Source organism: Mastigoproctus giganteus, chromosome 9 (assembly GCF_048544385.1).
Source record: "Mastigoproctus giganteus isolate SK-2022 chromosome 9, ASM4854438v1, whole genome shotgun sequence".
NCBI lineage: Eukaryota > Metazoa > Arthropoda > Arachnida > Uropygi > Thelyphonidae > Mastigoproctus > Mastigoproctus giganteus.
The window spans coordinates 112,805,031-112,826,308 of NC_143583.1; the positions used below are offsets into that span (position 1 = coordinate 112,805,031).

Consider the following 21,278-nt stretch of genomic DNA (forward strand, 5'->3'; position numbering starts at 1 on the left):
ATTTTTCATTTTCCCACTACCCTGAGTGTAGAACTCCAGAGTTGGTATGTTACTCTGGACTTAATGCTCCCCATATGCAATACTTTGCATTTGTCAACTTCACTTGCCATTTCTCAGCCCATCTGCCTAACTCTTCTAGATCCAGTTCCAGTAGCATACCATCATTACTGTCATTAAACACTCTGCCAACCTTTGTATCATCTGCAAACTTGGACATTAAGCATAATACGCTTTCATCACTAACACTAATAAATATAGAAAACAACAACATAACCATGGGGGGCTCCACTAATAACTTTAACACTAATAACCAAACAAAGAGCAATGCCCAGTGATTATCACTCTCTGTCTTCTCCCAGTCAAATCCCTTTATCTGTAGTAGCAACATGCCCTTGATCCACACTGCTCCAATTTGTACAGCAATCTTTTATGTGCTGTTGTTATAGATGGGTTTTAGGATTATCAGCAACTTAGGCCATGTTGCTTTGTATATTGTCTGTAAATTGCGTGTTCTGTGTTCAACTTGTAGGACGAAAAACCCAAGTTTCCAGTGGGGAAACCATGCTACCCTTGCCTGAGACCGACTAACTTGGCCATGTTGTGAAAAAGACCCATAAAAATTCCTCACGTTATCAACGGAACTCAAACTCAGGTCTTTTCCACCCGATGTGGGGAAGTCGGCAATTCTATCAACTGTGCTACCCACGAGCACTCTTTTATGCGCAACAGTATCCAGAGCTTTCCTGAAATCAAAAGTATATGATATCATAATTATTTTTTGCATCTAGTTCCTTTTTGACCACATTGTAGTATCCAATCAAATTAGCCAAACATAATTCCCCTTAACAAATCCATGCTGTGCCTGAAGTATAATTGTGGTCTTGTCTAGATGATCCTATATTACTTCTTTTACCATGACATATTTATCAGTCGCATCCATCCCATCACCGAGGCAGCCATCCTTCTGAATGATGGTGCACACAGTAAACCCGATAGTTACAACCACAAACCTCTACTTCTAGCTGCTAATTGTTGTCTGCACCTGTGTCACGTGGTTCACCTCGCATGACCACCATACCGGCTATGCATTCTTTAATTTTGTATTAATGCTTCTAACTGAGGAAGGGCAACTTATGTCCAAAAGCTATTGATGTTTTATATATATTTATTTTACTGCTTTAACCATTTTTACGTGTTTAATAACCAGTGTATTTGTATTTTCTCAGCGTGGCTCAAATTTCTTTCAGTGACTCCACTGTTTTCCCTGGAACAGAAGTTAAACTAATAGGTCTATAATTACTCATATCACCCTTTGATTCCCCTTTGAAGGACTAGACAAACTATTGGAAGGAATGAATAGGTGAAATGGGAGGTGTTTTGATTTTTTTTTTTTTGGCTGATGATCTATAAGCTTCCTTTCTTGCATCATTTGCCACTGATAATGCTAATATACACCATAAATTCATTAAATGCTGATCTCCAGGTAAATCTCCAATGGGACAAAGATAACTTAATTAATTTCAATTCTTTTAAAACTCAACCCCATAAACTCTTGAAATAAGCACGTCGAAAATACAGCTTCCTCTGCATCTAAGAAGGCTGGGTTTTCTTTATAGCTCTCAGCATTACCTTGTCTGCTAAACAGCTTTGCACTCTGTACAAATCTCAAATCTGCACTAGCATTGAATATTGTTCCTACATTTGGGGTTGTGCCTCACTCAGGTTTCTAGAGTCCATTCAAAAGAATGCAATCAGGTAAATTAATAACCTGCCGCTTAGAAAGTCTCTCTACTCTGTCTCGTGGACATTTGTTTGCACAGCATGCCTTTTCTATAGATACTTCCTTAGCACTGTTTTTCTGAATCAGTGGAGAGATCTTCTAATTCCCCATTTATTTTTAAAAACCAGTCCAAACACATGCCACAATCACAGTCAGCATCCATTTACAGTCCAACTTCTAATGCACAGAACCAACTTTTCTTCTTCTTTCTCCTCTTCTTTTATCCCTTCAACTTCTTTTTTTTTGGAACAACTTCCTTCATTCATGAAAGAAGGTTGTTCACAAATTAAACTCTACAGAAATTCAAGTCAAACATCAACAAGTATCTGTGGCATTCTCAACTTTCGACCCATCCATTTTACTAAGTATTATAGGTTCTAATACCTTTTGTATTTGGGGTTTTCAATACACAGTATTCCCAGGATATCATCACCATCATCATCATCAGCCATTTTCAATCCACTGCAGGATGAAGGCCTCTCCAGCAACTTTCCAGTTCCTTCTGTTTTGAGCACTGACCATCCATTTACTACTCAAAAACTCATGAATTTCATCTATCCATCTCCGCCTTTGTCTTCCAGGTTTTCTTCTAGCTCCTCTTGGGTACCATTCTGTTATTTTCTTAGTCCATCTGTCATCATGTCTTCGAGCTATGTGTCCTGCCCAAGACCATTTTAGTTCTTTAGTTTTGATAAGAATGTTTTAAACACATGGATTAGGCAGCAAACTTGAGTTTGCTGCCTAATCCATGTGTTTCTCTTCTTATCTAACAGTCTGATTCCCAATATAATTCGTTCCATTCTTCGCTGTGTAGTTCTTAGCTTCTCTTCCATTCTTTTGGTGAGTGCCCAAGTTTCACTTCCATAAGTCATGGTGGGGAGTATACATTGATTCATTATTTTACGTTTCAGACAAACTGGGATATTGCTCTTCAGTATGTGACTATATTTCCTGAATGCTATCCATCCAAAATTTATTCTTCTCTTGACTTCCAGCCATTTATCATTATTACAGCTAATAACTTGTCCCAGATAAGTATATGACTCCACCTTTTCAATTACTGCTCCTTCAATCATTATTTCCCTTTCCATGGCATACTTGTTCATCATTACTTTTGTTTTAGCCATATTCATCTTTAGTCCAAAATCCTTACTAACTGTGCATAACTGATTAAGATTTTCCTCAAATTCTTTGGGATCGTGGCTTATGACCACAATGTCATCTGCAAATCGTAAATGGTTTAGGTACTCTCCGTTCACATTGACTCCTTTCTGCGACCAGTCTAATCTTCTGAAAGCTTCCTCAAGGGCAGCAGTAAACAGCTTCGGAGATATTGTGTCTCCTTGTCGAACTCCTTTCTCGATTTTAAATTTCCTACTGTCTTTGTCTAGTCTAATAAAGGATGTAGCACTCTCATATATTTTCTTCAAAATCATAATATATGGAGTATCTATGCCTTGTCTTTCCAGTGCCCGAAACATTGCCTTATGCTGTATGGAGTCAAATGCCTTTTCATAATCCACAAATGCCAGGCATAATGGTGTTTTATATTCATTTGCTTTCTCCATTAGCTGTGATATTACGTGAAGGTGATCCATAGTTGAGAATCCTGTCCTAAAGCCAGCTTGCTCCTTCAGTTGATTCTCATCAAGTATTCTTTCTAATCTGTTAGTAATGACCCTTGTGAACAACTTGTAGATATGGGATAACAAGCTAATTGGTCTATAATTTCCAATTTCTGATTTATCTCCTTTCTTATGCAGCAAAACTATGATTGCATTATTCCACTGCTTAGGCATCACACCTTTTCTAATGCACTTTGTGAAGAGCCTTGCCAGTTTTTGTGTTATGTCTCTTCCTCCCAATTTTAACAACTCTACAGTAACTTCATCTTCCCCCGGGGCTTTCCGATTCTTCATTTTCTTCAATGCATGTTCTACCTCATCGGGAAGAATATCGGGTATGTCGTATGTGTTGCTACTTTGCAATCCATCTTCCCCACTGCTGGTATCATTCCCTCGCTCCTTGTATAATTCTCTATAGTAGTCTTCTGCTATTTGAATTATGCCTTCTCTGCTGTTTATAAGTACACCATCGCTATTCTTCAGTTTCAGTATCATTTGTCTTCCTGTATTACTGCTCATGGCTGCTGATTTAAATCCTTTGTTTTCCCTTAATGCTTGTTCTACTTTTCTTGTGTTAAATCTTCTTATGTCCTCTCTGAGTCTCTTTCTAATGGCTTTGCATAACTCAGTATACTCAATTTTCTCCCTGTCAGTGTTTTTCTTGCTCTTCATTTGTCGTCTTTGGTTCATCATGACAAGTGTTTCTTGACTAATTTTTTCTTCTTTGGATTTCTGTTTCCCTATAGGTTTCTTGGGCTTTATCACTTTCAGAAAGTTGTAATATTCCTCGTCGATATCTTGGTCCTGAGCAGTCTGCAAAAGCTCAAACTTGTTCTTAAGTTCCAGTACATACTGCTTTTTCTCCTCCTCTGTTATTTCAAAGACCTTTGTATTATTTACTCGAGTCAGTTTTTTCCTTTCCTTTCCTACATCAAGTGTACATCTTACCATTCTGTGATCACTTCCAACATTTACCTTATTCAGGACGGTAACATCATTCACAATATATCTTCTGTTAGTGAGGATGAAGTCGATTTCATTAGTTGTTAATCCATTTGGACTCTTCCATGTCCACTTTCTGTTCACCCTTTTCTTGAAAAAAGTGTTCATTACTGACATTCCTTGAGATTCTGCAAATTCCACAAGTCTTTCACCTCTTTTATTTCTTTCACCAATTCCAAAATTTCCTATAGTTCCTCTTTCTGCGCTGTTTTGCCTTTTTCCAACCTTAGCATTGAAGTCCCCCATAATAATAGTGTAGTGGGTTTTCTGCTCATCTAGAAGACTCTCAATTTCAGTGTACATTTCTTCAACCCTTCAACCTCTTCCCAGGATAACTTACCATCAAAACAAAAAGAATGAAGGCAATTGTGCAGTCAGACATGTTCTCTGAGCAGTGCAGGTGGGTTGCTAGGACAGCCCATGGAGTTATGTCAAAGATATACAGGCATTTTGCCAGCAGGAATAAGGAGTTAATCATTCCAATGTATAAGGCAATGATTAGGCCACATGTTGAGTACCACACACCAGTCTGGAAGCCTCATTTTAGGAAATAATATGTATCTGTCTGGTGTAGAGATGAGAAATAAGATTATCGTAAGGCCCAAAAGGATTCTCTTACCAACAAAGACTTTGGTTCTGCAAAACACGGCATCTGAAACCTGGGTGCCTGAGAAAAGATCTAATTGAGATGCTGAAGGCTTTGAATGCACTGTATAGTTAAATGTTGATGGCATCCTTTCTCTTGCTTGAAGAACACACGCAGGAGCAAAAGAAAAATTTGCATTCAGGTAGAGGGAAGTTGATTATCGGAACAAACTTCCATTTCTTGTTGTGGAAGTTGGTAGTAGTTGAATAAATTTGGAGGAATTAAGCAAATCATTACAGGGAATGGACAACAGGCAATGCAGTATTTTTTTTATTTGTTTATTTATTTATTTATTTTTGGAAGATGTCTTATAAGCTTGCTGTCTTGCATCATTTGCCAATACTAATATTAAAAATTATCAAACCATATATTTCATCCTTAAAAATAAAATTCACAATAACAAATCAAATAAAGATAGTCAACTTTACCATGTGTCTTTGGGGGGGGGGACAAATTAAGAAATGAACATTAATTCAGTTTCATTTAAATGAAGTATTTGTGAATTCTACAGTGTAATTAAATAGGTGGTAAGTAAATTTCTTCAGTATATCAGATCACCACAGCCTTATAATTACATTTTTCTTACAGAATTATTTCGACTTTGTATTTTAGATATTTTAACGTCCTCTTCCCTCTCTCTTTGCCTGATGACAGGATCCAAAAGTGAATCCAGACATACTACATATCCCCTACTAGTTTAGTAATTTGATTTAAACAACTGTTATTTAACTGTTTACTAAATTAAGTACATTTGTTAATTAACTCAGTGACTGTACTAGATTTTGTAAAATCACATTTGCATTTTCAATAAATTAAACTGAATTTTAGTTCACACAGTGTGGTAGAAGTCCAATAATCCTGCGTCCACAGGAGCTCAGCAGTGCTAGATGTTCGGATAACCCAGATTACCAGACATGACTAAAATCATCCAAACCTTTGATAAAAAAAATAAGTAGCACACATACATGCTATAAATTTTATATTTCATCTATGTATGGTTTTATATAATAAAATACGAAACAGTATAAAAACTGTTAAGTATAGAGAAAAAGTTAACAGTGAAATAAGTTTGTCACAGATGGGGTACTGCAGCCAAGAAATGAACAGAGTTCCACTCCTGTCAGTAAAAAAACAAGGCACAGTTACAGTGGACTAAGGATCACCAGAACAAGACAGTGGAAGATAGAAAAAAACATTGCTTGGGTTGATGAATCCCTGTTCCTGATGCTTCACACTGATAGGAGGACCAAAATATAGCAAAAACAGTGTAATTTCATGGACCCATCTTGTGGTGGGTCCATTGTTGGTGTCAACAATGCAGGCAGATTGTAGCAGCAATGGTGTAGGAAGTGTTTTAGTGGTGCACATTGAGCCTGCTGGTACCACTTCAACAACATTTGGATATCACAGTTTATCTGTAATTGTTTATAACTAGGCACATCCCTTCACGGTTACAGTGTCTCCACCTGCCAGTGGATTCCTGTTGTGCAATGGGATAATGTGCCAAGGCACAAGGACAGAATTTTACAGAAGTTTGAGGTTGAATTCAGCCTACTACAGTGGCCTCCCCAGTCACCAGATCTTAATCCAATTGGGTAGCTGTGGGAAAAGATGGAATGAGTTCTTTAGAGTAGTCATCTATAACCATCCGATTTACAATAATAAACACTAATACAGTGTTTATTATTGTAAATTACCCATGTCACAATGAATCCAAGCTGTTCTGAGGGCTAAAGGGGCCCAAATCTCTGTTAGGTTCCTGTTTATTCTAATAAAGTGGCCACTCAATGTATACACATACACCCAAATACATCTACTCCAGCATATAAGTTTTTAAAGAAGTTTTTGCCCTTTGAAGCACCAAAAAAAAAATCATCTAAAATTTTAAGATTGATTTAACTGTAAAATACAAAATCCTAAACTGGAACTATAGGCATATAATACCCATAATTCAAGTTTAGGATTTACGATTTATTATAATTACATATCTACACATGTATACAGGCAACCCCCATATAACATGGTACTTCTACAATGTGGTTTCACTCTATATTGATAAATTGTTTTCTTTAATTTTCCTATAATTCAGCAATTAGATCAAGGCATTATGTCTACTTTTAAAACTCATTATATCAGAAAATCGTTACAATGGGTTTTGGAAAAAATTGATTCCAACTCTATTGAAGTGATAGAAGCATGGAAATATTTTTCAATTCTAGACTATATCGGAATCAAAGCTTTATCGCTCAAAGAGGTAAAACTGTCAACATTAAATGCATGTTGGCAAAATGTTTGGCCAGTGTCAGTTCATTCTGGAAATATGGTCGAACTGGCAGAAAATGAAATTAGTGTGATAGTAAAACTTGCTAAGTTGATAGGAGGGGAAGGTTTTGATGATATGACTACTGAATAAGTTCAAGAATTCCTGGTAGAAAAAGAGGCTAGCAAAGTGGATTTGGTGGAAATGGCATCAGAGGTAAACCAAATCAATTCAGAGGATGAATTGATTGATTGATTATTTTACACTAAAAGGCATACAGGGAGGCATAAACTTAGCCAAGCAATTAGAATATTATTTTTTGAATGAAGATTCGTCGACTGAAAGGAGCACAAAGTTCAAAAGGGAGCTTCAAAAATGCTTAACTCAATACTATTAAATTTACAAAGATCTATAAAAAAAAAAGCAAACAAATCCAGATAACTGATTTTTTAAAGAGAGCAGAAGATACACAAAATCTAGATGCTGCAGAAGAAAGTTCAGAAGGTGAAGATATTCTCTGCAACAGAGAAAACATTCTCATTTGATTATGCTTAGCAGCGATGAAGAGGAAGAAAATTCAATGAAACATGATTATCGGACATATATGTATCACAATTTGTAAGACTATTTTTAATAAAAATAAAGTTTCCAATAGTTATAACTAAGGCTTAGATTACAGAAAAAGACTTTAAGGTACAATGAGAATGGAGGATTTCATTCCTACAAGAATAATTTCATTGTAATATAAGGAAACATTGGGATCAGAAGATTTAAAATAGTAATCCAACTAAGGAAGAGATGTGGAAATCATACAGGTCATCCAATTAAGAATTCATGCAATGCCAAACAACATAAGGCTCAGAATGGCCATGAGACAAAGGAATGTCTTTGCAAAAGCCTTGACATCTCTATAAGCTGGATTGTGTAACTACAAAAAATGAAACCAAATGGAGTTGCGAACATTAAATTCACCAAAAAAATAAAAAATTACCTCAGCATACAGAAAGTTACACTGAACAAAGCTGGATTTCAAAGAAAGGAAGTCAAATAGTTCCAAGTGATTAGTGGAATTGGGAGAATGATGGAGGCAACAGATGAATTTGACAGAATTCGGTAGAGAGAGAGTTTAAGCAAGAGGAGAGTCCAAAGTCTCTAACAAGGAATATGAGAGCAGACACATGCCCAAGTACCACTTTTGAAGCAGAAGGAATCACAGTGAACAGTTAGGGCAACTGAGATGAATAATGATTGAGACAACTGTAACTGAGACTGTCAGAAAAAATAAGTGTGGCTTGGCAGATCGTAAGTGGAAATGAACATCACTGAGACCACATATATTTTTGAAATGCATGAGAAAACTGTTGAGAGAGAGAGATCTTTTTATTGATTAGTTTATTCTATTAGTTTGATAATTCACAATGCTTTCAATAGATAAAGTAAGAGGAGTAGAGAACATGTTGTATGAATTAATGGAAAAGTTTTTGATATGATGTATACACAAGAATACACCTAGCTTCTTCACATACATACAACTTCCTCAGCAATTCCCCATGCATACACATACTTGAACTCTCCTCCTGTCACTAGCTGACAGAGTAGAAGCAGCAAATTATACACTAGCTGATCTGAATGTCTCCTAAAGAATTACCGACAGGTTCGATCCAGTGGAATATCTAGCAGCCGGCCTACAAATACCACTTTTGTGCTGTACCCTCAAAATACAAGGAACATGTATCCCACCATGCTGCCCATCATAACCTGAAAAAACATCACCCATATTACATGATGGAAAATATGGGAGTTGGGGAGCTTTGCTCTGGAGAATAAACACAGGTTTTACCACTATGCACTTCCAATAAGCAAAGTGGCGGTGCCACCACACTGGATGATAGTCATCTACTGCCTAATATTTACATGGTGGCAGAGAGGGCGGCATTCCTCTACGTGACGTGGAGGCCACACTTTGACTTCTGCTTATGTTGGTTCACCTTGGTGGTCACCTGCATGCAGCTTACAAGGCACACATAGGGGTATACTTAGGGATGCTAACAGTCCCGCCATCATAAAGGTACAAGCAGAGTACCTTCATGATGAAGGTACTTTTAGACTCCAGGTAGTAAGCCTGGAGTCTAAAAGGAGTCTTCTCATATCTAGAAGATTGTCTATGACAAGGTTTGGGGGACCGTACAAGAGATATAGATGAGGATTACAATGAAGTTCTTTGCAGTGCTTTTCTCTGTATATTAAAACATTATAGTCATAATGGTAATACAAAACAAAGACTCCGAGACAAAATTCATTTATAAGTAACTCAGTCCCAGAGACCATTTTGTCCTCCAAAATCAGAAAATAAAGTATTCCCGAGATAGCTGGAAAATACATATGTATCAACATTTTGTTTACACTTCTCATCAGCTATTTACCAAGAAGATTCACTACACAGTATTCCCTTTATAGTGCTCTCTAATGGAGTGCTATAAGCAGGGAAGCATTATAAGTAGGATTCAATTTTTTGTGGCTAATTTACATATTTTCGTAATATTTTTGATAGATAACACTGGTTTTTCAATTTTTTTAGGTTGCTTATGAAGCAGTGGTTTATACATAATTTGAGAGCCTTACACCACTACTATGCTGCTTTAGTTTTTACTTGCAGCCTTTTTTTTTGTATGAAATTAAAGAATGAATTTTTTTTAAATATTTCATTAAATTAAAATAAACATATCTTCAATATTATAAATGAAATTATTGTAATAATCATATAACAATGAGAATGGAATTTTTAAAAGACTTTAAAAATTTCATTCTTATTGTTAAGTTAAACTTGCAAAATTAATTTTTTAAAATTAATTTTAAAAGAAAATTAATTTTTTCCCACTGAAAATGACTTCTGAACATTTTTGATTGATGGCAAGGTTGAACACACAAAAAGACACTGATTACTGCACAAAAACAAAAAGGAAGAAAAGCAGATGAACAATGATGGAGTTTTAAAAAGCTGAGATGAGCATGAGAATGTTAAAATAAATTGCTAGACAGATGTCGTAAAGGATAATATTTCCATCTTCAAAGCAAGTTAATTCAAGTTAAACACTGCATGAAATAAGAAAACATCACCTGCATCAGAAATGATTTCCGTGAAGTAAACAAACTGCACCATAAATGACTCCTAGAATTTAATCTCTATTGAACCCTTTCTCAAGACTAAAATCAAAAGGAAGAATGTTATATGTGAATTTATTTCTTGTTGGGACCTTAAAAAAAAGTGATATAAGTGCGAAAGCATTTTAAATGTGATTAAAGACTTCTGTTGCACTATAGACATTAAAAAAAAAAGTGTGGTACTTCATAGAATTTACCATGGGATCAGAAAAAAAGAGTGCTATAAGCAGGAATGTTATAAAGGAAGCTTACTGAATATTCCAATATTTTAGGTGTGATTATCTTGTGTGAATTATTTGTTACTTAGTGGTGCATAATTACAGTATATAAAAAATGAATACTGATGGTCACTTTAATGTCTGTAAAAAGACTTACTAGTGATTGTAATGTGGCAAAGTGCAAAGAAAATTCTTTTATCTTTGGATCTAAAATAAAAATAATCAGGCAGTCTGAGCTGGACAAAAAAAAAAAAAAAATTTTTTAAAATAACAAAAAAAAAAATATATATATATATACTGTATATATATATATATATATACATATAAAAATAATAATCTAAAGTGCCACATTCATTAGGATTATCATAGATGACCTTAAGGATTGTTTTAAAGAAACTGTATTAATTGCTACCAAGTCAATCTAAACAAGAAGTTGGATTATGATAAAATCTTGGGTTTATTTAATTATTTGATGGTGAAAGCAAGGGATCAATAGAAAAGGTTTGTAGGTAGACAAAATTGGTTTGATAAGTTCAAAAAGTGTAACAAAATTTTGTGTTCATGTCACAGGTGAAGCTATAAGTACTGACACCAAGGTAGCAAGTGACTTTCCTGATGAGTTCCAGGGCCACTATTCAAAAAAGAAATAACCTTCATAATTTAGTTTATAATGAAGACAACATGAGACTGTTTTGGAATAAAAATGACCCCAAGAACATATTTCCTAATAAGAGAAGCATTCTCAGGTTTTAATGTCACTAAGGACCACCTTACCTTTCTGTTTAGTTTAGTAGCAATGCTTCAGGAGACTTCAAGTTACAGCTCCTTCCTTCTTGACTGTGATTTAGAGACACCATGAGCAATGAAAGGATATTCAAAAATGCATTTGCCTGTTATCTGGGTTATAAGGGATATCTTCATCTAGTAGAAATTGTCATAGGTAATAACACCTGGACATGACAAATACATATCTTCATCTAGTAGAAAGTGTCATAGGTAATAACACCTGGACATGACAAATACATTCTGTTTCAATGGCTGCATGCATGAGGAAAGCCATGTTCAAATGAACACAGCTTCTGCTGCATGTGCTTTCCATACTCACATGCAGCTTATGGAAAGCACATGCAGCAGAAGCTGTGTTCATTTGAACATGGCTTTCCTCATGCATGCAGCCATTGAAACAGAATGTATTTGTCATGTCCAGGTGTTATTACCTATGACAATTTCTACTAGATGAATGTGGCTATGATGGAGACAGCAATGTCAATTAAATACTTCTGTAAGTCCTATGAAGGCAATTAATAACATCAAGGCACAGAAAAAAGTTAAGCCCATCTGTCTGAATGTGTTTGGTGCAATGTGTGTGGTTTTAAGCCATTGACATTTTTGTAGGTTTTGTACCTGAGCATCCAAAATTCTGCACTGCCATTGCTCATATGGCACTGACTGCAATATTCAACACAATTGATATTAATGATGTGAGGTGTCTCTGCAACAGTGTATTGAGCCTTCTTTTCTCCACTTTCTACATTTTGTGGATGAACCATAGTTCACAAGGGATGCCATTACGAATTTAACAATCACAAACGAACATGGGAAAACCCTCACATTATCACCCAGTCTCAGCAGTTTCATTGGAACATTCTAAACATTTCGGCTGGTAACTATTTGATTGGTCCATTTTTCCTACCATCTTATGGCCAAAATTAAAGCATTTCTTGAAAGAACTACCACCTACATTGCTGGAAGATGTTCCATTGGAAACAAGCCATCAAATGTGGTTCATGATTGATGGAGCTCCAGCACATTCATCTTCACTGCTTGAGAATTTCTCAATAATAAGCATCCTGTCCATTAGTAAGGAGGTGACCAACTGCATAGCCTGCATGCTCTCCTAATTTAAATCCATTGGATTGCTTCTTGTGGGGACACCTCAAATTCTCCAAAAATAAATTATGAATAGTTGTCAAACAATTCAGAACACTCTAGGAATTTTCAAACATGTTCAACGATCCATGCTCTGAGATGTGTATTGCTGCTCTCAAAGAGGCCATTTTGAACACTTGCACTGATGAAAATTCTCACCAGTCACTTAGCTTGCATTAATTACTTTCATTTTTTTTTTTTTTTAATTGATAGGTGTCCTTACCTGCACTCTATGAAAAAAAGAAAACGTGCTATAAATCGAAGGGAAGAAGCGTTTCCAGACCTATAGTCATACAAACTTTTTTTATCCCTGTACAGAGTAGAACACACACTCAAAATTTGATGAGACCTTACAAAAATGCCTTGTATAATCAAAGCTTCACATGTACCCATATAGTATCAAATAACAGTGATGTCACATTATCACCTAGGTCTGCAGGTTTTGGTTTCATGATCATCTACATAAGGAAGTACTATAGAATTTACACTGTGATAGTAAAATATCATACTGCAAAGTTTTAAAAGAAAGAGCAGAAAAAACTGAATTAAAATAAGTAAATTTTACTGTAATACACCATTTCACAAGATGCAAAAGATGACTAAAAAGAGAAGGCAGACTTATACAGCAAATACATGATTAAGCACAAATTTTCAACGCAAATGTCTACTAATAAGCCAGAATATATGCTAATTGCTAATCTAATGAAATGCAACTAAATATACTTTTACCTTTGTATCTTTTGATAATACTACTTCTGGTAAAGATGCAATTCCTTGAAATTATTAGTAGTAGCAGATCCTTCAATGTGAAAGTTTTTCCTTCATTTTTTTTTTTTAATACTAAATGTGTGTGTGTGGTTTTTTTTTTATTTTTTTATTTCATAATCTAAGTAAGCAAAAATGCTGATTTTCACATACTATCAATGTTATAAGCTTCTGAAAGAAGCTTATAACATTATGTGATAGTATGTTATAAAAGCTTCTGAAAGAAGCTTATAAATTGATGTTGTTCCCTTCCCCCTTTCAATCAATGTTATAAGTATACTTTAAAAAAAAATTATCATGTTGGCAATTGTGGTAACTAATTTTTTATAAACACAAATTGTATTTGTGTCATTTTCTTAATCTTCTAATGATTTTCCTAAAACATTTTAGGAAAAAATTTTCCTAAATTTTTTCCTAAAAATTTAGGAAAATCATTAGAAGATTAAGAAAATGACACAAATACAATTTGTGTTTATAAAAAATTAGTTACCACAATTGCCAACATGATAATTTTTTTTTAAAGTATACTTATAACATTGATTGAAAGGGGGAAGGGAACAACATCAATTTATAAGCTTCTTTCAGAAGCTTTTATAACATACTATCACATAATGTTATAAGCTTCTTTCAGAAGCTTATAACATTGATAGTATGTGAAAATCAGCATTTTTGCTTACTTAGATTATAAATAAAATATACTTACAAATAAAATGCATATACACAGAACCTTTGCAAACAAAAATCCAAGGAAAAATTAAACTTTAACGATAGCAAAGTTTAGTGTTTCACTGCTAAAAGAAATATAAAATCCCTGCAGTTGTATCTTTCTCATTATTGCAAGTGGCTTTTGTTGTTATGAGAGTTTAATGATGCATAAGCTACTATGGCTATAATGCGCCTATTGCAAGTGGCCACTGCCACTGCGGCGCCTCCGTAGCCAGGTGGAAATAATATGCTTCTTGATTAGACCGAGGTTCGAGCCCGTCACCACCAAATACGGAGGATGCGGAAAGGTCAGGGAATGACCACCACGTATCCTGGAGCAATATGGCCTTAGTTGCAAATGCTCCTAAAAACCAAATAACACAACAACAACACTGCCACTGCAAATGTGTCACTGCCAAAAAAGCTGCATGGCAGGAAGCACACCTAAGTCTGTTCATAAATAGTACATGTATAGAATTGGAGTGGACATTTATTCAGAGGATATTCTGACCATTACGTTTATTGCTACTGACCCATTAGACTGAAATTTCCTTCAAAACAACTGAAGAGTACAGAAGTGCAAATTTTTTATATATAAAATATTTTTTTATGAGTGTAGGGTGGAAGGATTTTTCCATTCCATTCTGAGCAGGTTAAATGATTTAATCATCCATACATTTCACTACATTTTTCAAAATAAAGTTAAAGATATTATCTAAAATAAATAAAAAAAAAATATATATATAAGTATTTAATTATGGAGATTAATGTAATTTAGTAAATTACATTAATCACCATAAAAATATTCAATATATCATTAATTATTGGCTTTTTTCCCCTCCAATACAATAGACTACAAAGTAGAGAGTTAAAAGATTAGAAAAGGTGCTCCAGAGAAGAGCATGATCTGGCAATTTATGAACATTTTATCCAACAGAATCATATGTTGTCTGTCATACATTAAACAAGCCTCTATTAGGAGATAGAGTTAAGAGATAAGAGCTAAGCAGTGGTAAGAAGCCTTTGTGTCTCTTTATAACATTATGTACAGCTATTGCTAATTTAGAATAAATTATAATGCAAGCCTGTAAACATACTCCCAACAATGCAGATACTGCTCTTCATACTGCATTATGACTCATAAACTGCTGTTTACTGTCATTTAAATTGTATTTAAATATCATAATATGAACTGACTTGTAATTAATGCAAACTTACTCTTTTTTATCTAAGTTATTTCCATGAATTACTTTCAAATGTTTGAGGAAGTTTAAGGATACCAATGGAAATGAACGAGCAACTTTCAGGTAACCATCAATTTCTTGGATCATGTTAAGGTTTATTTCCAATTCTCTAATTACATTTGCTAGAAATATAATAAATTTCATTAATGAATATTTAGTCCACTGTAATGCTATTTTACTATACACAGTATGTCAATTAATAACAAGACTGATGCTACTACAAAAAAAAGAATAATATTAATGGCAAAGTAGGGTTATATATTTTCAAAGTAATCACCTCTGATGTGTACACACTGTTTACGTCTTTTATACAAGTTTTGAAAACACTTCTGAAATTCCTCTTCTGCTACTGCTTCCAAGCTCGTCAGTCACTACAGCCTGGATGTCCTCTATCGTCCTGTATCACATTCCTTTCATGGCTGTTTTCATTTTGGGGAACAAAACGTAATCTGTGGGAACCAAATTCGAAGAATTGGGGGGGTGTTCAATGACTGGAATCGATTTTTTTACCAAAACCAAAGGATGCAACACTCAACTCTCTTTTCTTGTTGCTCAAAACTCAACGAATGCAGTACAAAATGGGAACAAATTTTTCTCTTACCCAGATCTTCTTTTAGAATTTCTTGCACGGATTCCTTAGTGCCACTGATCAAGCAACCTCATTGAAGCTGATCTGTCTTCAGTCACAATTTTTCTACCCTTTGTGACAATCTCCGGTGTTTGAACAGAGATCGGTTGGCCAGGTCAGGGATCATTCGCTAACAACTCTCATCCTTTACGAAAATGAGAAAACCATTCAAACACTCTTGGACGAGACAAATATTCATCGACATAAACTTTTTTTAAATCGTCAAAGGTTTCAGTAGCACTTTTTCCCAATTTACAATAAATTTTGATAACTGCTCTTTGATCCATTTTCAATTTTCTGACGACATGCACCAAAACTACTATTATTCTTTCCGTCATAAATCACGAACAACTGACTGGACACGTTTCAACTTGCACTCATTGGAAACAGCACACTCTAGGGGATCTAACCATGTACTATTTTGGCCTCTTATGTTAATACTAAACACAGAGCACAGGCAGTCTCTTTATTTAATTGCCGTACTGCGTATAATATCAGAAAGCAAAATTTACTAGAACAATAGTTTTCATTTTTTGAATAATATATAGTTAAGCTATTGAAACATTTCTGCATGCTTTAAATAAAATGAAAAAGGACATGAAAGTTAGTCATAAAATATGCAGATAGCCATCACATAAAAACAACCTGCAAAACATTTCACATTAAAGCTAATTAAGAAATTGCCTGCATTATTTAAACATTTTACACAATGCACACTTCTACCACCCCAACTACAGTCATATGCTCTCCTCGTTTTTCTGATTACCTAGTATAAAACTATGCAATAATAACAATTCCATCTTTTACCTACTGTTTCACATTCAACATTTTATAGTGCAACTTGGTACACTAAAATCAGTAATGCACATTTCTTTGTGCATTTATATGAAGTTTTAGGATGTGCCACATACATTAATTTTTATCTATAAAGTAAATTCATCATAAGTCAGAAAATAGCTGGTGATTAAAAGATGCTTTATATTGATGAAGGTATATCAGGCTTAGTGTTGAAGTTTGCAGATGATACAAATGTTGGCAGAGTTGTTAATGACAGTAATGGCAGTGTGCTACTGCAACAGGATCTAGAAAATTTGGGCAGATGGGCTGAGAAGTGGCAACTGAAGTTTAACATTGACTGCACAATTACTCCCAAGTCTTTTTCATTTTCTACTACCCCGGAGGAACATACCAACTGTGTGGTATTACACTTAGGGTTGTAGAAAATGAAAGACTCTTGGGGGTAATTGTGCAGTCAGATTTGAAGTTTTCTGAGCAATGCAGACAGGCTGCCAGAGCAGGTCATGAGGTTTTGTCAATGATATACAGGAATTTTGCTAGCAGGGAAAAGGAGGTGATTATCCCTTTGTATAAGGCAATGGTCAGGCCACACCTTGAGTACTGCGTACAACAAGTCTAGAGGCCTCATTTTAGGAAGGATGCAGAGTTGCTAGAACGAGTACAAAGAAGGGCAACAAGATTGGTGAGAGTGATGTTCTTACCAAGAAAGGCTTAAGTTCTACAAATTGCAGTGCCTGGAGACTAGGCACCTATGAGGTGATCTGATTGAGGTGTATAAGGCCTTGAATGGGTTGAGCACACTGAATTCTGATGGGATTCTTCCACTTGTTCAGATTATGAACCTGAGGGGACATAAATTCAATTTGAAAAAAAAAGACAGTTGTAGAATAGACATGTGGAAATTTGACTTTAGCCAGCGGATGGTTAACTGCTGGAACAAACATCCATCTGTCGTTGTGGAAGTTGATAGCTTAAATAAATTCAAGGAGGTACTGGACAAACTTTTAGAGGGAATGATTGTGTGAATTTTTTTTTTTTTTTGGCCGATGCTACATAAGCTCATATGCTTGCTTTCTTGCATCAAATGCCTCTATTACTATTAATATTACTATAAAAAAAAAAACAGTTTTAAAATTTGGGGAGAGAGTTTTAGATTTGTTAGAGTTGCTAATTTATCATCAATAAAATAAGACAATTTTGTAAACTAGCACCCCCCCCCCTCTGGGCAATGCGTGATTTATTAGGATTAACAGCAGTAAAATTATATTAACTAATGAAAAATACTGAATTTGGACTGAATACCACATGCCATGTGGCCTGCCATGGTTAGCAATTATGTTGAGAAATATCAAAATATTGCATAAAGACATTAAGAAATACTACAGCAAAAGTTCAAACCAGGAGTTACTTCTAGTTAATTGTGGATACTTAAGAGATTTAAAAGTTCTATAAGCTTCCATATATTGCTGTTAGTGAAACAGCTGCAAGCATTCATGATATATGCTAGAACTTCCTAATTCCCAATATAAGGATTGGGAATAGGGAAGCTCCATTGTTCTTGTGAGTTACAAGAGATTTAGATTATAGTAGATTAAATTTGGTTTTTTCTGGATTTCTTTAATGTTTTGTAAATTTAATTCTTACCTTCTGTAAAGCTAATTCTTTTTTAATTGTAAGTTACATTCTTTTCAGTATTTCTGTTTCAATTAGTTATTGAAATATTTTGTTAATTTATTATAAAGTAACATCTATAATGTTTTGCAACTGTAACTCTTAATAAATTGGCATGAGATTGACTGAATGATTCATTACTCAAATGAAAGTGGCCATGGGTGATTCCCCCTGTGAGCAATTCATCACTTACACTTTGAATGCATGCCTACAACATGAATTCAATAGTTAATCTTGCAGATAATCCTAGCTCAATTGATGATTGATTTCTTTGTGGCTTAAGAGATATTAAATTAAAACTTGAACCATTACTAGACAAAAGTGAGTCACTGAAGAAACAAGCAGACGCTCTAAACACAATTAAAATTTGGAACTCATTGGGGACTTGAATATCTAGTGACTTGCCAGATAATACACCCTCATTTGGAAAATAAAATAAGTACTTTTTTTTTTTTTTTTTTTTAATGGTACCCGATTTGGGAGTCAGTAAAGAATAGTCAAGGGCAGACTGCTCTATTTCCAAAGGATTCCGTTTTAGTGGGAGGCTCTAATGTCAGGGAAATAAGTAATATTTTCTATAATGATGACAAATGGACCAGAACCAGTGGCTGTCAGAGCTACAGCTGATGATCCTACTAACAGTTTGTTGGATTTTTTTTTTTTTTGGGGGGGGGATATTATTATTCATGTGTGACTAATATTATTTAAGTGAATGTGAATAGTTGAATCATTGGATAAGTATACTGGCATGTTTAAAAATGCTGCAAGTTAGGTCAGAATGCAGCAAGTTAGGTCAGAATGTATCTGCAATTCTGCCCAATGTGGAAAAACTCTTGCGGATTAACTCAAGGCGTGAAGAAGGACTCTGCTAGGCTTTTGGTCCTCTTTTACTAGATAGAAGGAATTTTTGTGGAGAAGGAATACATTTTAACAAAGGTAGTGCAAATGTATTTGCTAATATCATTGATAAGCCTTTAGGGTTCGGGGAACATGCTAATTGGGAGTGGGTTACCCCTGCTCCACAACTAGTATTACAGATATATACATTATAGACATTTAAAATAGATACATGTTTATTGGATGACACAGGTCAATATTTCGAAAGTTCATGTAGGGGGCTGCAAAAGCTGATATCGGAAAGATATGTTGAGGGCAATAATATTTAACATAAACATGAAACTACTGAAAGAGAAACAATCCAAAATAAAAGTTTGATCAAAAAAAAAAAAAGTTATTGAACGTTACATACAAATTAATGTTATTCAGTTGATAAATAGTTATGTTGTTAATATTCTTCAACACAATCTGCTTCTACAACTATACACTTGTTCCATGGCAGCTACCATTGATCAAAACATTTCTGGAAATCTTTTTAAATAGCCAAGAGCCACATGTGCTAAATCAGCTAATAAGGTGTGGACAAAACAGGAATGTTTCTGTCACTAATACTGCCAAATGGTAAGTGATGTGTCACACAGCACATTATCATGGGTTTTTTTTTTTTTAATATGAAAACCCCCCAAACACGAGAAATATTAGAACCTATAGTACTTAATACGTGGGCCGAAGGTTGAGAAGATGAAAGAAAATACTTGTTAACATTAGACTTGAATTTCTGTAGATTGCCGCATTAGCATTAGTAGAGGCATATGATACAAGAAAGCAAGCTTATGCAGCATCAGCTAAAAAAAACCAAAAAAAAAACCGCTCCCATTTCACCCCTCCGTTCATTTCAAATACCTGTCCAGCTCAGCCTTAAATTTATTTAGGCTATCAACTTCCACAACAAAGGATGGAAGTCTGTTCCACCAACCAACTACCCGCTGGCTAAAGGCAAACTTCCGCACATCTATCCTACGACCGTCTTTCTCAATTTGAATTTATGCCCTCTCAGGTGATTCTGAGCAAGAGGAAGAATCCCATCAGCATTGAGCATGCTCAAACCATTCAAGGCTTTATACACCTCAATCAGATCACCTCACAGGTGTCTAGTCTCCCGACACTGTAATTTACAAAATTGAAGCCTTTCTTCGTAAGAGCAACCCGTTGTTCCATTCACTAATCTTGTTGCCATTCTCTGTACTCGTTCCAACAGCTCTACATCCTTCTTAAAATGAGGCCTCCAGACCTGTATACAGTACTCAAGTGTGGCCTGACCAGTGCCTTATATAAGGGGATAATCACCTCCCTATCCCTGCTAGAAAAATTCCTGTATATCATTGAAAAGACACCATAAGCTACTCTTGCAGACCATCTGCACTGCTCAGAAAACTTCATATCTGCCTGCACAATTACCCCCAGGTCCTTTTGTTCTTTACCACTGTCAGTGTAGTACGACAGAGTTGATACGTTACTGCTTCCAATATGTGGTACTTTGCATTTGTCAATGTTAAACTTCATTTGCCACCTCTCTAGCCCATCTGCTCAACTTTTCTAGATCCTGATGCAGAAGCATACTATCATTAGTGTCCTTAACAACCCTGCCAATCTTTGTATCGTCTGCAAACTTGGACATTAAGCTTGATATACCATCATTAATATCATTGATGAATACAGAAAACAACAATGGACCCAAAACTGAACCCTGAGGGATTCCACTAATAACATTAGTCCACGATGACCAGTGTCCATTGATTACGACTCTCTGTCTTCTCCCACTCAACCATCTCTTTTATCTTCAACAATTTCTCCTCCACTTTCGTTATTACAAAATCATCTAGCTCACTACCAGAGTTTAACTCACCTCTGGCATTCCCCTCCCTGAATAACTCCTGATGGGTGAATGTGGATGCAAAATACTCATTTAGTTTACCCAAAGAGAGAGAGAGAGAGAGAGAGAGAGTGT

General features: G+C 35.2%; 1 protein-coding gene across 1 annotated transcript in view; it reads right to left on the reverse strand.

The window, feature by feature from the left end:
* Positions 1-21,278, reverse strand: part of LOC150080650 (insulin-like peptide receptor) — a 514,932-nt gene that overhangs the window by 288,939 nt on the left and 204,715 nt on the right. Inside the window, 1 exon segment of the mRNA XM_090381758.1 lies at positions 15,311-15,458. Within this exon segment, the coding sequence (XP_090237884.1) occupies positions 15,311-15,458 (148 nt within the window).